Here is an 18,125-nt window from a genome sequence, read left to right on the forward strand (position 1 = left end):
ATCCCTGATCTCTTCCAGGGGGTGTCTCCCTGGATCTTGTGGGGACCCCACTCACAGAGCAGTGGCCTGTGCCACGGAATACAGTTCAGTGTAACCCCAAGTTGAGAGCTCACCCCTCAGCTCTGTCTCTGTAGCCGGCTTGTCCGCTCTAATACCTGCAAGCTCTGCGACACTCAGGCACCCCTGATCCTTCTGTGACCCCATGGGACCAGGCGCCACGCTAACCCCGTGTGTGCTTCGCCCCAGTTTAGTCTCTGGAGTGATGTCCCTCTGTGGAGCAGACTTTTAAAGGTCCTGATTTTGTGCTCCATTGTTCCACTGCTTGCTGGGAGCCAGCCCCTCCCCATCACGGTATACCTTCCTTTCGCTTTGAATTCACTTTTCTGCCAGTCCTACCTTTCAGAAAGTGTTCGATTTTCTGTTTCTGGGATTGTTGCTCTTCTCTTCGATCTCCTGTTGGATTTGTAGTTATTCAGAATGGTTTGATAAGCTATCTAGCTGATCTCCTGCTACCTGATGTTGTCTCAGCCTGGTACTTCTCCACCATCTTTACTTCTCCCCCACTTAAGTAGGAATTTTAGATTTACTTCCTTGGCTCAGAGTTTCTGGTTTTAGTCTCATCTTTCATGTATTTTTTTTCCCAAAATTATGAAGTCTTGGAAATATGACTTTAAAATGGAACTTCTGACAGATCCCTTCAACTGCATGTCACTTATACACAGGTGTAATTTGTTACTTCTTTGAAGGTGTTTTAGTCTGAGAGGTGGAATACATGTTTTAGATAAAGGTCAGTTTTTAATTAATAAGTTTTTCTCATTTTTAACTGGTGTTAATTAATTGTAACTTCAGTATACAGCATTGTCCCCATTGTCCTTGGTTTAGCTTTCTATGATTTTTACTATTTGTGGTCAGCTGTGGTCTAAAAAATGTGATGGAGAACCAAACATACAGAATTCATAAGCTTTAAATTGTGTGCCATTCTGAGTTGCATGATGCAATCTCTTGCCAACCTGCCTGGGATGTGAGTCATCCCTGTAGCGTATTTACATTGTATAGGTTGCCTGTTAGTCATTTAGTAGCAGTGTCAGTTATAAGATTCACTATATCATAGTGCTTATATTCAAGTAGCCTTATGTTACTTAATAATGGCCTCAAATTGCAAGAGTAATTATGCTGGCAATTTGCATATGCCAGAGAAAAGCTATAAAGAGCTTCCTTTAAGTGAGAAGGTGAAAGTTCTTGACTTAAATGCTGAGGTTGTCAAGAGCCATGGTAACTTTTATTGCAGTATATTGTTATAATTGTATTTTATTATTAATCTCTTACTGTACCTGTTATAAATATAGCTTTATTATAGTTATTTATGTATGTATAGGAAAAAACATGGTATATTCAGGCATCCACTGGGGATTTTGGAATTTATTTTCCTTAGATAAGGAGGTCTACTATATTTTCCATGTAAAAATGGAACAAATTTAGCCTTCGCCATATCTATCATCTACATGCCCCACTTAAATTTCAAAAATTCTATGCAACCCTAAAGTCTATTTCTAGATGTCTCAGTAACCTATTTATCAGAGTAAAATAAGATACAATTATTGTATTATTTCTTCAGGTACATGCTAGATAGATATACATCTTTCTTTGTTTTTCCCTCCACAAAATATGTTCATAATTTTTATTGCTAAATATTTGTTATCCGTGGAGTATTTTACAAAGGCATGTAAATAATAAAAACAGTAAGTTGAGATCATTCTTTCCTTAAACCTCATTTTTAAAATTTCTCTTTTCTCTCTTTCTAACATCTTTAAAGAGGAAAATTCATTTTGTTACTCTGCCTCTATGTTTGGAGGCAAATATTTTACATACTATAATGAGGATGTTTTATGGTATATAATTTAATTGGATGCTACAGTATTCAGTGTTTACTTTAAAGACTCTCCCTAAGACATTCTTTATGGATTTCAATTTAAGTTATTCCCATCCTTTCTGAATCCTCCCTTATATTTTAGAGGTTTGAATCTTTTATTCTTTTTGTTAAATATACTTTTTTCAAATACATGTATCTTAATAATAATGATCATGATGATAATGATGATAGTAATAACCAACTGCTTACAGAGTAAGTTCTATATTCTAGGTGATTTATGTGTATTTTCTGTAACTTCAGAACAGCATTAGCAAATGCTGTGCAGACTCAGAAGTTAGGTTAAATTACTTAACAAAGGTTACCCTGCACATGTATCTGGGTTAGGTAGATTTGAACTTAAGTCTATGTTACTTTAAAATCCAAATTCTTACTGCTAATTCATGCTGTCTTAAATAAATGTGGGAGTATTATAAAATAAGAATGAAGAGTCTGGATTCAAAAGTATGGGAAAAAACAGCTATTTGGATAAACATTAAAATGAACAGAAGTCGAGAAATTAAAACCTATTATTTATAACAACTTTTCCAATTATTCCATGCCACCTTGGGTTATTTTGTGGTATTGTAAATACTGTAAATGATTTTTAATCATTTTATATGCATGTGTAATATAATTGAGATATGATTTTTCTGAGAACAAATAACTGTATCTTCTACCTTCTATATTCAAATGATAAACCAATAAATTCATTATGAATTCAAATTCATTAACATTATGTACTCTAGTTCACCCTATTCCCTTTCACGTCTTTGTGTTGGTATACTACATGTTTTATGATCTTTTACTATTTGATATCTTTTTTTTTTTTTAAAAGATTTTATTTATTTATTTGACAGAGAGAGAGAGATCACAAGTAGGCAGAGAGGCAGGCAGAGAGAGGGGGAAGCAGGCTCCCTGCTGAGCAGAGAGCCGATGTAGGGTTGGATCCCAGGATCCTAGGATCATGACCTGAGCCCAAGGCAGAGGCTTAACTCACTGAGCCACCCAGGTGCCCCTGTTTGGTCTCATTTTTATCACAACTGTTTATTTTAACTCTTTTAGAGAACCAGCTCCTAGTTTCATTGATTTGTTCTATTGTACTTTTTGTTTGTGTTTCATTGATTTCTGGTCTAATCTTTATTAATTCTTTTCTCCTGTTAGGTTTAGGCTTCATTTGGTGCTCTTTCTCCAGCTCCTTTAAGTGTAAGGTCAGGTTGTGTATTTGAGACCTGTCTTGTTTCTTGAGAAAGGCTTGTGTTGCTGTATACTTTCCTCTCAGAACTGCTTTTGGTGCATCCCAATGGTTTTGAACAGTTGTGTTTTCATTTTCATTTGTTTCCATGAATTTTTTAAAAAAATTCTTCTTTAATTTCCTGGTTGACCCATTCATTCTTTAGTAGGATACTCTTTAACCTGCATGTATTTGAGTTCTTTCCAAATTTCCTCTTGGGATTGAGTTCAGGTTTCAAAGCATTATGGTCAGAAAAATAACTATTTATTTTAATAAACTGTAAGTGTAAATGTGCTATTTATTTTTATTTTAATCTTTTAGTTGCCCTCCATATTTTATAAATTAATCAATTAAGCAGTGATCATGTCAAAGGAAGTAAACTATTTAAGAAAATGCTGCTAATATAATACAGAGCTGCTAGTGTCCAATGACTTCACATCTTAAAGAACAGACGTATGATAAAATGCTCAACATCACTCAGCATCAGGAAAATACAAATCAAAACCACAATGAGGGGCCTCTGGGTGGCTCAGTGGGTTAAGCCTCTGCCTTCAACTTAGGTCATGATCTCAGGGTCCTGGGATCAAGCCTTGCATTGGGCTCTCTGCTCGGTGGGGAGCCTGCTTCCCCTTCTCTCTCTGCCTGCCTCTCTGCCTACTTGTGATCTCTCTCTCTCTGTGTCAAATAAATAAAATCCTAAAAAAAAAAAAAAAGAATACAATGAGATATCACCTCTCACTGTCAGAATGGATAAAATTAACAAGTCAGCAAATGACAGATGTTGGTGAAAATATGGAGAAAGGGGAACCCTCTTACACTGTTGGTGGGAATGCAAGCTGGTACAACCACTCTGTAAAACAGTATATGGGTTCCTCAAAAAGTTGAAAATAGAGCTACCCTACAACCCAGCAATTGGACTACTGGGTATTTACCCCAAAGAATCACAACTTTGGGGGGCACCTGCACCCCAATGTTTATAGCAGCTATGTCCACAATAACAAAACTATAGAAAAAGCCCAGATGTCCATTGACAGAGGGATGGATAAAGAAGATGTGATATATACATATATACAATGGAATACTACTCAGCCAACAAAAAATGAAATTTTGCCATTTGCAACAATATGTATGGAACTAGAGGGTATTATGCTTAGTGAAGTCATTCAGAGTTATTCAGAGAAAGACATTTATCATATGATCTCACTGAGATATGGAATTTAAAAAACAAAACAGGATTATAGAGGAAGGGAGGGAAAAATAAAACAAGACAAAATCATAGAGGGAGACAAACCATAAGAGATTCTTAATTATTGAAATCAAACTGAAGATTGCTGGAGGGGACCTGAGTTGGGGCATGGGGTAACTGGGTGATAAACATTAAGGAAGGCATATTATGTAATGACACTGGGTATTATGTAATACTGATAAATCACTGAACTCTACCTCTGAAACTAATATATTTTATGTTAATTAATTGAATTTATTTATTTTTTTAAAGATTTTATTTATTTATTTGAGAGAGAGAGAGAGAATGAGAAAGATCAAGCATGAGGGGGGAAGGTCAGAGGGAGAAGTCAACTCCCTGCTGAGCAGGAACCCTGATGTGGGACTCGATCCTGGGACTCCAGGATCATGACCTGAGCTGAAGGCAGTCGCTGAACCAACTGAGCCACCCAGGTGCCCTAATTAATTGAATTTAAATACAAAATTTGCAAAAGGTAAATAAAATGTTAAACATTTATGCCCTCATTTAAGATCAACATGTTATTGTCAGGATATGTTAATAAGGATAAAAAACCAAAAGAACCTCATGGTTCATTAGTAAGTCTCTATATCAATGTATGTGACTATATCTCATTTCAAATATTAGCAATGATGTCCATGGTAAAATCTAAATAGTGTTTTAGGTAGGTGGGGTTATTAGTTTGACACTTTCCACTGCTTCTTGAATCATATTTTTTTTTTAATGAAATGCCAGAACCTGTCTTTGTTGTTTTTTATTTCAAGTTTTTATTTAAATTCCAGTTAACATACAGTGTAATACTCTTTTCAGGACTAGAATTTAGTGATTCATCACTTACATACATTACCAAGTGCTCATCACAACATGTGCCCTGCTTTATACTCATCACCCATTTAACCAATCCCATCACCCACATCCCCTCCATCAACCCTCAGTTTGTTCTCTGTAGTTAAGAGTCTGTTTTATGCTTTGCCTATCTCTCCCTTTTTTGCTGTTTGTTTTTTTTGATGAATTTAAAATACATCACATATTCCTTGTGCTTTTAACAGACATACAAAAACTAATATTCAACATTGAAATAAAATTTATCTCCTAAATTTGTATTTTATAAATCTTATATTCATATTTTATATTTTATAAATATTTGAATATTTCAAAAATTTTCAAATATTTTATAAATATTCAATGAATATTTATAGATTACTGACATTATGCCAAGAATTGTGTCATACCTGAGATGGAGAGGGAGGGAAAGTAGTGATAATAAGATAAGGCATTAGATTCTTCTGATGAGAAATCACAATTACTAGGGGTAAAATGACACACATAATTAATAATAAAAAGGTAATAATGCTATAATAAAGGTATAAACAAGATGCTGTGGGAATAGAGAGGAACAATCACTTTGGGAAGGTTCTGGTAAGACTTCCCAGAGGAGATGACATTGTATGTGGGTCTATAGGGGGAGTAGGATTTACCCACAAGTTGAAACAGGGATATGCATATATCTAGGCATTGGGAAACACAATAGACTAGTAATGTTTGAATTTGTGTGTAGAATTCCTATAAACACAACTGCTACTAATATTAACTGATATAGGAATATTAATGAATCAAATATAGTATGTGGTAATGCTTTTGGTGGCATGATTTTCTAAAATGGTAATGCTGGGTAAAATTCTGAGCAAATAAAATATAATCCTTTCTTTGTTTCTAAGTTATGTTCTTAGAAAAATGTATATTTATTAAAGCTACACAAAATGTGTTTAATGGGGGTAGGTTCTAAGTTCACAGAATTAAAAATAGGATTTTTACATATATTAGTATCTGTATAGGACATTTGAAAGTTTTCTTGGACTCTCCTCTACTTTGCACTACATCTAGCATTTCTGATCTCCACCCTACAAATGACATCACTATTCTTTCACCATTATGAAAACAAAGAAACACCTTAACAAATGTCCAGAATTCCGTGTAAGAATACTGCTCCGCATTGATAACCGTCTCAAGAGAATAATTATAATAATAGAACTAACAAAAATTCTTGGAGAAGTGGAGAATAATGTATATAAACCATTTCTTTATCTTTCCAAGCAGAGTGTCAGTATATACCATTTAACATTGATAAATAGACTATAATATTGTGCTGGATTTTGTCTGTTTGCTTCATCTGGTCTTTGTTCCCTTTCTCTTTTGTTTTCTGCCTTCTTTTAGATTGATTGGCTGTTTGTTTTGATTTCATTTTATCTTTACTTTTGGCTAATTAGTGACCTTTGTTATAGTGTTTGACTTTTTAGTAAACATCTCTAATTTATTATAATTCACCTACTTTCAAACAATATTATACCGTTTTATATTTCATTTAAGAAACTTAAAACAACATACTTCTGATTCCTTCCTCCCATCTTTTGTGTTACTCTTGCTATTTATTTGACTTCTACCTGTGGTATAATCTCGTAACACATTGCTACTATTTTTTCTTTAGATAGTCATTTATTATCTGGGTGTATTAAAGATGAGAATATTTGTATTTATCGTCATTTATAATATTTCTAAAGTCTAATTTCTTTGTGTGGATCTTAGCTTATATCTATTATCTTATATCTATTATCATTTCTTTATCATTTCTGTATCTATTATCACTTTCTTTAGGCCAGAAGAACTTTCTTTAACCTATCTTATAATACCAGACTGCTGATAATGAATTCTCTCATCTCTTGTTTTCCTCAAAATACCTGCATTGATTTTTTAAAGCTATTTTTCTTTCAATAATTTAAAGATGTCATCCCCTTGACTTCTGGTTTGCACAGTTTCTTAATGAGTAGTGCACGGTAATTCTGTAATTTTTATCTTTGATTTATCTGTGATTTTGCCTGTGATTTGTATTTTCATATATGATACATAAAGTTTTAAAAATAAATATTTTGGTTGGTGCTTCTTAAGTCTGTAGCTGGATATTTTTCATTAACTGTGGAAAATCTTAGGTGTTATCTATTCAAATAGTTTTTCTGCTCCACTCACTCTCATCTTCTTCTGGAATTTTCGTTATATATATGTTAGATCATTTGATATTGTTCTGCAGCTTTTGGATGCCATGTTTTTTCTTTTTCTTTTCTTTTTTTATCTTTGTGTTTATGTTTGGCTTATTTCTATTGATCTAGAGTTCACTAATTCTTTCCTCATCTGTGTCAAGTTTACTGATGAGTACAGTGAAGAAATTTTTTATATCTGTTACTGTATTTTTTTAATTTAAGCATGTATTTTTGGCTCATTATTGTAGTTTGCATCTCTCTGCTGAAATTCCCCATTTTTCATGCATTTTGTCCTTTTCCACCAGAGGCTTTAGCATATTAGTCTTAGTTACTTTATTTAATTAAAAAATTATTTATTAACTTATTTTAGGGATTGGTGGGGAAGAGTAAGAGAGAGAATCCTAAGTAGGCTCCATACCCAGCTTGGAGCCCCATGTGGGGCTCCATCTCATGAACCTGAGATCATGACCTGAGCTGAAATCAAGAGTTGGACATTCAACCAGCTGAGCCACCCAGGTGTTCCAGTCTTAGTTATTTTAATTCATTGTCTAGTCTTTTCTGAATCTACTTCAATTAATTGCTCTTGACAGTAGGTTGTTTTTTCTTGATTTTTTTTTTTTTTGGTATGTTCCTCAATTTTGTGTTGTATACTTGACTCCTAGTATAGAACAGTAGGCAGTGATAGAAATACTATTTGTCAGCGCCTGGGTGGCTCAGTGGTTTCAGCTTCGGCTCAGATCATGATCTCAGGGTCCTGGGATCAAGCCCTGCATCAGGCTCTCTGCTCAGCGGGGAGCCTGCTTCCTCCCTGCTCTCTGCCTGCCTCTCTGCCTACTTGTGATCTCTGTCTGTCAAATAAATAAATAAAATCCTTAAAAAAAAAAAGAAATACCATTTGTCACTGCAAATAGATATACCTTTTCTCCTGGCTGTTTGTGTGAGGGCTTATGTCAATTTAGTCATGAGTTAAGCTGGGTTAAATTTCATTGTTTTTATGGTTATTTTGAGTTTATCACTGGCTTCAAATTCTAATGGAGTTACTTTAATATTTTAATTTATTTATTTCTTTGTTTTTAAAATTAAAAAATTAAAAAAATTAAATTCCAATATAATTAATGTGTAGTATTATATTAGTTTCAGGTATACAATATAGTGATTCAACAATTCTATACATTACTCAGTGCTCATCATCAGAGTAAGTGTACTCTTAATCCCCTTCACCTGTTTCACCCATCCCCTCACCTTCCTCCCCTCTGGTAATCATCCTTTTGTTCTCTGTATTTAAGAGTCTGTTCTTTTGCCTCTTTTTTCCTTTATTCATTTGTTCTGTTTCTGAAATTCCACATATAAGTGAAAATATATGGTATTTGTCTTTCTCTGACTTACTTTGCTTAGCATTATATATTCTAGATCCATCTATGTTGTTGGAAATGGTAAGATTTAATTCTTTTTTATGGCTGAGTAAGATTCTATTATATCTATATATCAAATGTTTTTTATCCATTCTTTTATCCATTCATCTGTTGATGGAGTCTTGGGTTGCTTCTGTAATTTGGCTATTGTAAATTATGCGGCAATAAACATAGGAGTGTACATATCTTTTTGAATTAGTGTTTTGTATTCTTTGGGGAAGTACCCAGTAGAGTAATTACCGGATCATATGGTAGTTCTATTTTTAATTTTTGAGGAACTTCCATACTGTTTTCCATAGTGGCCATACCAGTTTGTATTACCAATAGTGCATGATAGTTCCTTTTTCTCCACATTCTTGTGAACACTTGTTTCTTGTGTTTTTGAATTAACCATTCTGACAGGTGTTAGATGATATTTCATTGCAGTTTTGATTTGCATTTTCCTGATGATGAGTGATGTTGGGCTATCTTTTCACATGTCTGGCGGTCATCTTATGTCTTCTTTGGAGAAATGTCTGTCCATGTCTTGTGCCCATTTTTAAATTGGATTGTTTTTTGGGTGGTGTTCTATAAGTTCTTTATATATATTGGATATCAACCCTTTATCATATATGTTATTTGCCAATATCTTTACCCATTCAGTATGCTATTAGTTTTGTTGGTGTTTTCCTTTGCTGTATAGAAGCTTTTTATTTTGATATAGTCCCAAAGGTTTGTTTTGGCTTTTTTTTTTTTTTTAAGATTTTATTTATTTATTTGACAGAGAGAGAGAGAGGTCACAAGTAGGCAGAGAGGCAGGCAGAGGGGGTGGGGTAAGCATTCTCCCTGCTGACCAGAGAGCCCGATAAGGGGCTCGATCCCAGGACCTTGAGATCATGATCTGAGCTGAAAGCCTAGGTTTAACCCACTGAGCCACCCAGGTGCCCTGTTTTGGCTTTTATTTCTCTCGCCTGAGGAGACATACCTAGAAAAATGTTGTTGTGGCTAATGTCAGAGAAATTGCTTCCTGTGCTCTCCTCTAGGATTTTTTATGGTTTCAAATCTCACATTTAGGTCCTAAGTCCATCTTGAGTTTATTTTTGAGTATGGTGTAAGAAAGTGGTCCAATTTCATTCTTTTATATATAGCTGCCCAGTTTTCTTAACACCCTTTTTTTGAAGAGACTTCGTTTTCCCATTGCATATTCTTGCCTCCTTTGTCAAAGATTAACTGACCAAATAATCATGGATTTATATCTGAGCTCTTTATTCTGTTCTCTTGATCTATGTATCTGTTTTTGTGCTGGTACCATACTGTTTTCATTACTACAGCTTTTGCAGTATATCTTGAAATCTGGGATTGTGATACTTCTAGTTTTGTTTTCCTTTTTCAAGATTGCTTTGGTTGTCAGGGTGTTTGGTGGTTTCATGCAAATTTTAGAATTATTTGTTCTATTTCTGTGAAAAATGTTGTTAGTGTTTTGGTAGGGATTGCATTAAATCGGTAGATTGCTTTGGGTAGTATAGGCATTTTAACAATACTTGTTTTTCCAATCCGTTCGCATGGACTATCTTTCCATTTATATGTATCATCTTTAATTTTTTCATGAGTGTTTTATAGTTTTCACAGTATAGGTCTTATACCTCCTTGGTTAGTTTTATTACTAGGTATCTTACTACTTTTGGTATAATTGTAAAATGAGGTTGTTTTCTTAATTTCTTTTTCTGCTACTTCATCAGTTTTATATAAAAATGCAACAGGTTTCTGTATATTGATTTTGTATCCTGTGACCTCACTGAATTCATTCATCAGTTCTAGTAATCTTTGGTGGAGTCTTTAGGGGTACCTTATTCCTAAGGGAAAGGGCTAGAGTGATTGAGAGTTTTCCCTCATTGATCTGCTCCACCCTAAACTTTTGTCCTTTGCTGGGTACTCCTTCCACAGACAGAGTTTATTTCCATGCTTTTGTCTTATCCCTAGCAGTAGATGACAGTTGTTTTTTAGTGCTTGCTATCTTAGTATTGAGGGAACAAGAGTATTTCTGTTGTCTTGGTCTAGCTGAAGACCAGGACCTAACTTTAGGCAGGTCCTATATGCTGTGGTCTTGGGGTGGGGTTTTTCAATGATCCCATCTGTCTTCCCTCTTTCCTCTCTGCCTTGAATCATTGTTGGGTCTTGTGTGAGACAGTTTTTTCTTCTCCTCCTCCAGATATAGAGGATATATATATATATATATATATATATATATATGTATGTTTTTTTTTTTTTTTTTTTTTTTCTGTTCTTCCTCCTGTTTGGAGTCTTATTTGTGTAGTGGGGTTTTAAGGTTTGCTACTTGTCCCCCAGTGGCTTAAGGTTTTTTTCTTCTCCATAAAGGAAAATGATATTGATAGGGCTTCATGCCTTTTCTGTAACAAAAGGCCATCCCCTTCTCCATTCTTGCATTACAATGAAAGGCATTTTCTAGTTTTCTTCCCTGCTCCTAACCTTTCTCCTAAACACCTGATGGAGGCATATATAGAAGAGTCTGGCAGTGGGTGTGAATTCCCTTTATGTCTATGATGCTCAGAGGGTCTATACTTTAATTCCTGTACTTGGCTTTTGACAGTTAAAAAAAATTTAGCTTCATTCTTTTTGCCATTTGTATGGCACCCGGACTTTCTTCCTCTTGTGCTCTGCCATAAAGTGCTTTTGGTGGGGCCTGACTTTCCTTGGATACCAGATTATTGTTGCCCTGCAACCTCCATTTTCCAATAGATTTTTGTAAGTTATGATTTTGTTCCTTTTGGGGATTATCTTACTAAGGTGGAAGCTATAATTTTTTTCAACTTTCTACATCCACCTAGAAGTGAAACTTCTAAAATTAAAAAAAAAAAAATTTAAAGTTCCTATTAAGAAGTGTAACTTATTTTTTAAAATTTAAATTCAATTAGCCAACATACAGTTTCAGATATAGTATTCAGTAATTTATCAGATATAGTGTTCAGTAATTTATCAGTTTCCTATAATACCCACTTCTCCTCACTTCCTGTGACTTCCTTAATGCCTATCACCCAAATACCCCATCCCTCAACCCATCTCCCCTTCAGCATCCCTCAGTTTGTTTCCTATAGTTAAGAGTCTCTTATGGTTTTTCTCCCTCTCTGATGACTTCCCATTCAGTTTCCCTCCCTTCCCCTATGATTCTTTGCACTCTTTCTTGTATTCCATATATGAGTAAAGCTGTATGATAATTGTCTTTCTCTGATTGGCTTATTTCACTCAGCATATTACCATCCAATTCCATCCACATCAATGTAAATGGTAAGTATTCATCTTTTCTAATGGCTGAGTAATATTCCTGTGTGTGTGTGTGTGTGTGTGTGTGTGTGTGTGTATAGAGATATAGATATATATATAACACCTTCTTTATCCATTCATTTTTCGATGGACATCTCGGCTCTTTCTACAGTTTGACTATTGTGGACATTACTGCTATGAACATTGGAGTGCAGGTTCCTCTTCAGATCACTACATTTATATCTTTGGGGTAAACACCTAGTAGTGCAACTGCTGGTTCATAGAGTAGCTCTATTTGCAACTTTCTGAGGAACCTCCATACTGTTTTCCAGAGTAGCTGTACCAGCGTGCATTCCTACTGCCAGTATAATATAACTTATTTGTTAATTCAGTAGTTCTCAAATTATTTCTGGTTGTGGAACATTAGGAAGTTATAATGCTAGCTATAGAATTATTGTGTTATTTGAATTAAAATAATTAAACAGTTCTTTTTTTAAAAGATTTATTTGAGAGAGCAAGCAGGCTCGTGCAAGAGAGAGAGAGAGAGCGCACACAAGGTTGGGGGGAGGTGAAGGATGAGGGACAAGGAGACTCCCCACTGAAGAGGGACCTTGATCCCTGGGATCATGACCTGAGGTGAAGGCAGATGTTTAACTGAGATACCCAGGCTCCCCTAACTGAACATTTATGAGAGTTTAAGTATATTAATCACTTATTAAATACTTGGTGCAATTTAATGGACATCTTTTGGATTTTAGTAGTCATGCTAGGTATTTTCATTTACCATTCCTTAATAATGGATGGGAAAAACTGAGGCTTAATAATAAATAATAATAAAAATCTCATTGGATTTATATTCCTAAATGTATTTTGATTTCTGTTAAACATGAGCCTTTTTTTTTTTTTTTTTTTTTTAATAGGCAATGATGTGGGAAATGACGATGCCATTGGAGGGAATGTAAGCAAATATATGGTGCTTCCGTCTGGATACTGTGGACAGCCCAAGAAAGGACATCTTATCTTTGATGCTTGCTTTGAAAGTGGTGAGTGTATTAAAGACCATTGCTTTTGAATTTGTCTTAGATTGTTTCAAAATCCAATTCATCTGTTCATTTGGTGTGATTCAACCCATTTAATATTTCATCATAATGGAATAAGTTGTCAGGAGAAAAATCACTTTTTAAAGAATTATCTTGGAAATACTTGAAAATGAAATGCTATGTTTTTATTGCTATAAGTGATTATTTAGTGGTATAATGGTAATACTAATGAGCATTTATATTTTATAAAATGACTTTTCAGATATTATTTCTTTTGGGATAAAACAGATATAATTTGACTTTTTGATAAATCATTAATTATTGAATGTTTATCATGTACCTGTATCTATGTGACATGCTCACAGAACTTAGTCCTTGTCAGAGAGGAGGTCTTCTATGAAGAAATTATTAGGGAGCAGATTCAGTTGAACACTAACCAAACAGGAAAAGTAATATTGCATCACAATCATCAAGTGCTGTGGGTATTCTGAATGGGAAGATTGAAACTTGATTACAAATTCCCATCCAGTAGGGATTGGATCTTGTTAACTTTTTTCTGCCCTGAACCTTATACTCTAAATGGCACATAGTACATATTCAGAATACATTGAAAATTTTAATGAAGGAGGTAAATATAATTTTGTTTTATAAATAATTGTTAATGATTTTAGGTTTTCATAATGTGTGTGTGCATGCATGTGTGTGTGTCATTGGTTGGAAGGACATGGAGTGTCAATTATGTGACACTTCTCTGAACCCTAAGAACATTGGTTGTTTATCAACAATTGAAAGCTTGTTTATGTAAGATTTTGCTGCTGGTTTATAGGACTACCATAACAAAGTACCACCAACTGTGTGGCTTAAACAACAGAAATTCATTACCTCATAGTTCTGGAAATCTGAGATCAAGGTGTCAGCAGGTTTGGATCTTTCTAAGGGTTGTGAATAATATAATCCATGTGTTTTGTCTAGCTTCTGGTGATTTGCTAGCAGTTTTTGGTATTCTTTGGTTTATAGAATCGTCGCCCTGATCCCTGCCTTCATCTTCACTTGGCATTCTCCCTGAATGCATGACTTTCTCTAAATATTCCCTCTTTATGAGGCTGCCAGTCTTACTGGATCAGGGGCCACTCTAATGACCACATTTTAACTTGATTACCTTTGTAGAGATGCTGTTTCCGAGTAGAGTCACATCCTGAGGTATTGGGTGTTACGACTTTAATATGCATTTTGGGGGCACGTAATTCAACCCATAATTAGTAGTATAGATAGCATTGTTCTTCCGTTCAGATCTGAACACTGTCCACATAATAAAGAACAATTTCTTGTACTTTTCTTGAATTTTGCATTATTGCCTTTTCTGGGATGTACTTGGTGTCTAGAAAATATCTTATTTTTTAAATTTTATTTTATTTTTTATAAACATATAATATATTTTCATCCCCAGGGGTATAGGTCTGTGAATCGCCAGGTTTACACATTTCACAGCACTCACCATAGGGAATACCCTCCCCAGTGTCCATAACCCCACCCCCCTTCACCCAACCCCCCTCTCCCCATCAACCCTCAGTGTGTTTTGTGAGATTAAGAGTCACTTCTGATTTGTCTCCCTCCCAATCCCAGCTTGTTTCATTTACTCTTCTCCTACCCCTTTAAGCCCCCCATGTTGCATCTCCTCTCCCTCATATCAGGGAGATCATAGGATAGTTGTCTTTCTCCAATTGACTTATTTCGCTAAGCATGATACCCTCTAGTTCCATCCACGTCGTCGCAAATGGCAAGATTTCATTTCTTTTGATGGATGCATAGTATAAAATTGTGTATATGTACCACATCTTCTTTATCCATTCATCTGTTGATGGACATCTAGGTTCTTTCCATAGTTTGGCTATTGTAGACATTGCTGCTATAAACATTCAGGTGCCCTTGCCCCTTCGGATCACTACGTTTGTATCTTTAGGGTAAATACCCAGTAGTGCAATTGCTGGGTCATAGGGTAGTTCTATTTTCACATTTTGAGGAACCTCCATGCTGTTTTCCAGAGTGGTTGCACCAGCTTGCATTCCCACCAACAGTGTAGGAGGGTTCCCCTTTCTCCGCATCCTCGCCAGCATCTGTCATTTCCTGACTTGTTAATTTTAGCCATTCTGACTGGTGTGAGGTGGTATCTCATTGTGGTTTTGATTTGTATTTCCCTGATGCCGAGTGATATGGAGCACGTTTTCATGTGTCTGTTGGCCATCTGGATGTCTTCTTTGTAGAAATGTCTGTTCATGTCTTCTGCCCATTTCTTGATTGGATTATTTGTTCTTTGGGTGTTGAGTTTGTTAAGTTCTTTATAGATTTTGGACACTAGGCCTTTATCTGATATGTCATTTGCAAATATCTTCTCCCATTCTGTCAGTTGTCTTTTGGTTTTGTTAACTGTTTCCTTTGCTGTGCAAAAGCTTTTGATCTTGATAAAATCCCAATAGTTCATTTTTGCCCTTGCTTCCCTTGCCTTTGGCGATGTTCCTAGGAAGATGTTGCTGCGGCTGAGGTCGAAGAGGTTGCTGCCTGTGTTCTCCTCAAGGATTTTGATGGATTCCTTTCTCACATTGAGGTCCTTCATCCATTTTGAGTCTATTCTCGTGTGTGGTGTAAGGAAATGGTCCAATTTCATTTTTCTGCATGTGGCTGTCCAATTTTCCCAACACCATTTGTTGAAGAGGCTGTCTTTTTCCATTGGACATTCTTTCCTGCTTTGTCGCAGATTAGTTGACCATAGAGTTGAGGGTCTATTTCTGGGCTCTCTATTCTGTTCCATTGATCTATGTGTCTGTTTTTGTGCCAGTACCATGCTGTCTTGATGATGACAGCTTTGTAGTAGAGCTTGAAGCCCGGGATTGTGATGCCACCCACTTTGGCTTTCTTTTTCAATATTCCTTTGGCTATTCGAGGTCTTTTCTGGTTCCAGATAAATTTTAGGATTATTTGTTCCATTTCTTTGAAAAAAATGGATGGAATTTTGATAGGAATTGCATTAAATGTGTAGATTGCTTTAGGTAGCATAGACATTTTCACAATATTTGTTCTTCCAATCCAGGAGCATGGAACATTTTTCCATTTCTTTGTGTCTTCCTCAGTTTCTTTCATGAGTACTTTATAGTTTTCTGAGTATAGATTCTTAGCCTCTTTGGTTAGGTTTATTCCTAGGTATCTTATAGTTTTGGGTGCAGTTGTGAATGGGATTGACTCCTTAATTTCTCTTTCTTCTGTCTTGTTGTTGGTGTAGAGAAATGCAACTGATTTCTGTGCATTGATTTTATATCCTGACACTTTACTGAATTCCTGTACAAGTTCTAGCAGTTTTGGAGTGGAGTCTTTTGGGTTTTCCACATATAGTATCCTATTGTCTGTGAAGAGTGATAGTTTGACTTCTCCTTTGCTGATTTGGATGCTTTTAATTTCCTTTTGTTGTCTGATTGCTGAGGCTAGGACTTCTAGTACTATGTTGAATAGCAGTGGTGATAATGGACATCCCTGCCGTGTTCCTGACCTTAGCGGAAAAGCTTTCAGTTTTTCTCCATTGAGAATGATATTTGCGGTGGGTTTTTCATAGATGGCTTTGATAATATTGAGGTATGTGCCCTCTACCCCTACACTTTGAAGAGTTTTGATCAGGAACGGATGCTGTACTTTGTCAAGTGCTTTTTCAGCATCTATTGAGAGTATCATATGGTTCTTGTTCTTTCTTTTATTAATGTGTTGTATCACATTGATTGATTTGCGGATGTTGAACCAACCTTGCAGCCCTGGAATAAATCCCACTTGGTCGTGGTGAATAATCCTTTTAATGTACTGTTGCATCCTATTGGCTAGTATTTTGGTGAGAATTTTTGCCTCTGTGTTCATCAAGGATATTGGTCTGTAGTTCTCTTTTTTGATGGGATCCTTGTCTGGTTTTGGGATCAAGGTGATGCTGGCCTCATAAAATGAGTTTGGAAGTTTTCCTTCCATTTCCATTTTTTGGAACAGTTTCAGGAGAATAGGAATTAATTCTTCTTTAAATGTTTGGTAGAATTCCCCGGGGAAGCCATCTGGCCCTGGGCTTTTGTTTGTTTGGAGATTTTTGATGACTGTTTCAATCTCCTTACTCGTTCTGGGTCTGTTCAGGTTTTCTCTTTCTTCCTGGTTCAGTTGTGGTAGTTTATATGTCTCTAGGAATGCATCCATTTCTTCCAGATTGTCAAATTTGTTGGCGTAGAGTTGCTCATAATATGTTCTTATAATTGTCTGTATTTCTTTGGTGTTAGTTGTGATCTCTCCTCTTTCATTCATGATTTTATTTATTTGGGTCCTTTCTCTTTTCTTTTTGATAAGTCTGGCCAGGGGTTTAACAATCTTATTAATTCTTTCAAAGAACCAGCTCCTAGTTTCATTGATTTGTTCTATTGTTTTTTTGGTTTCTATTTCATTGATTTCTGCTCTGATCTTTATGATTTCTCTTCTCCTGCTGGGTTTAGGGTTTTTTTCTTTTTCTTTCTCCAGCTCCTTTAGGTGTAGGGTTAGGTTGTGTAGCTGAGACCTTTCTTGTTTCTTGAGAAAGGCTTGTACCGCTATATATTTTCCTCTCGGGACTGCCTTTGCTGTGTCCCACAGAGTTTGAAACGTTGTGTTTTCAGTATCATTTGTTTCCATGATGTTTTTCAATTCTTCTTTAATTTCCTGGTTGACCCATTCATTCTTTAGAAGGATGCTGTTTAGTCTCCATGTATTTGGGTTCTTTCCAAATTTCCTCTTGTGATTGAGTTCTCTCTTCAGAGCGTTGTGGTCTGAACATATGCAGGGAATGATCCCAATCTTTTGATACCGGTTGAGACCTGATTTAGGACCGAGGATGTGATCTATTCTGGAGAATGTTCCATGTGCACTAGAGAAGAATGTGTACTCTGTTGCTTTGGGATGAAATGTTCTGAATACATCTGTGATGTCCATCCGGTCCAGTGTGTCATTTAAGG

The 18,125-nt window shown here is 35.6% G+C and overlaps 1 protein-coding gene across 3 annotated transcripts in view; it reads left to right on the forward strand.

Moving 5' to 3' along the window:
• AGBL4 (ATP/GTP binding protein like 4) overlaps positions 1–18,125 on the forward strand; it is a 1,476,328-nt gene that overhangs the window by 143,151 nt on the left and 1,315,052 nt on the right. For all 3 annotated transcript variants that reach the window (XM_032846637.1, XM_032846636.1, XM_032846638.1), the window contains exon 2: positions 13,006–13,128. In XM_032846637.1, coding sequence (XP_032702528.1) covers positions 13,006–13,128 — 123 coding nt within the window. The remainder of the gene's footprint in view (positions 1–13,005; positions 13,129–18,125) is intronic.

This window comes from Lontra canadensis, unplaced genomic scaffold (genome assembly GCF_010015895.1).
Source record: "Lontra canadensis isolate GAN:19392208 unplaced genomic scaffold, GSC_riverotter_1.0 scaffold179, whole genome shotgun sequence".
In the NCBI taxonomy this organism is placed as follows: Eukaryota; Metazoa; Chordata; class Mammalia; order Carnivora; family Mustelidae; genus Lontra; species Lontra canadensis.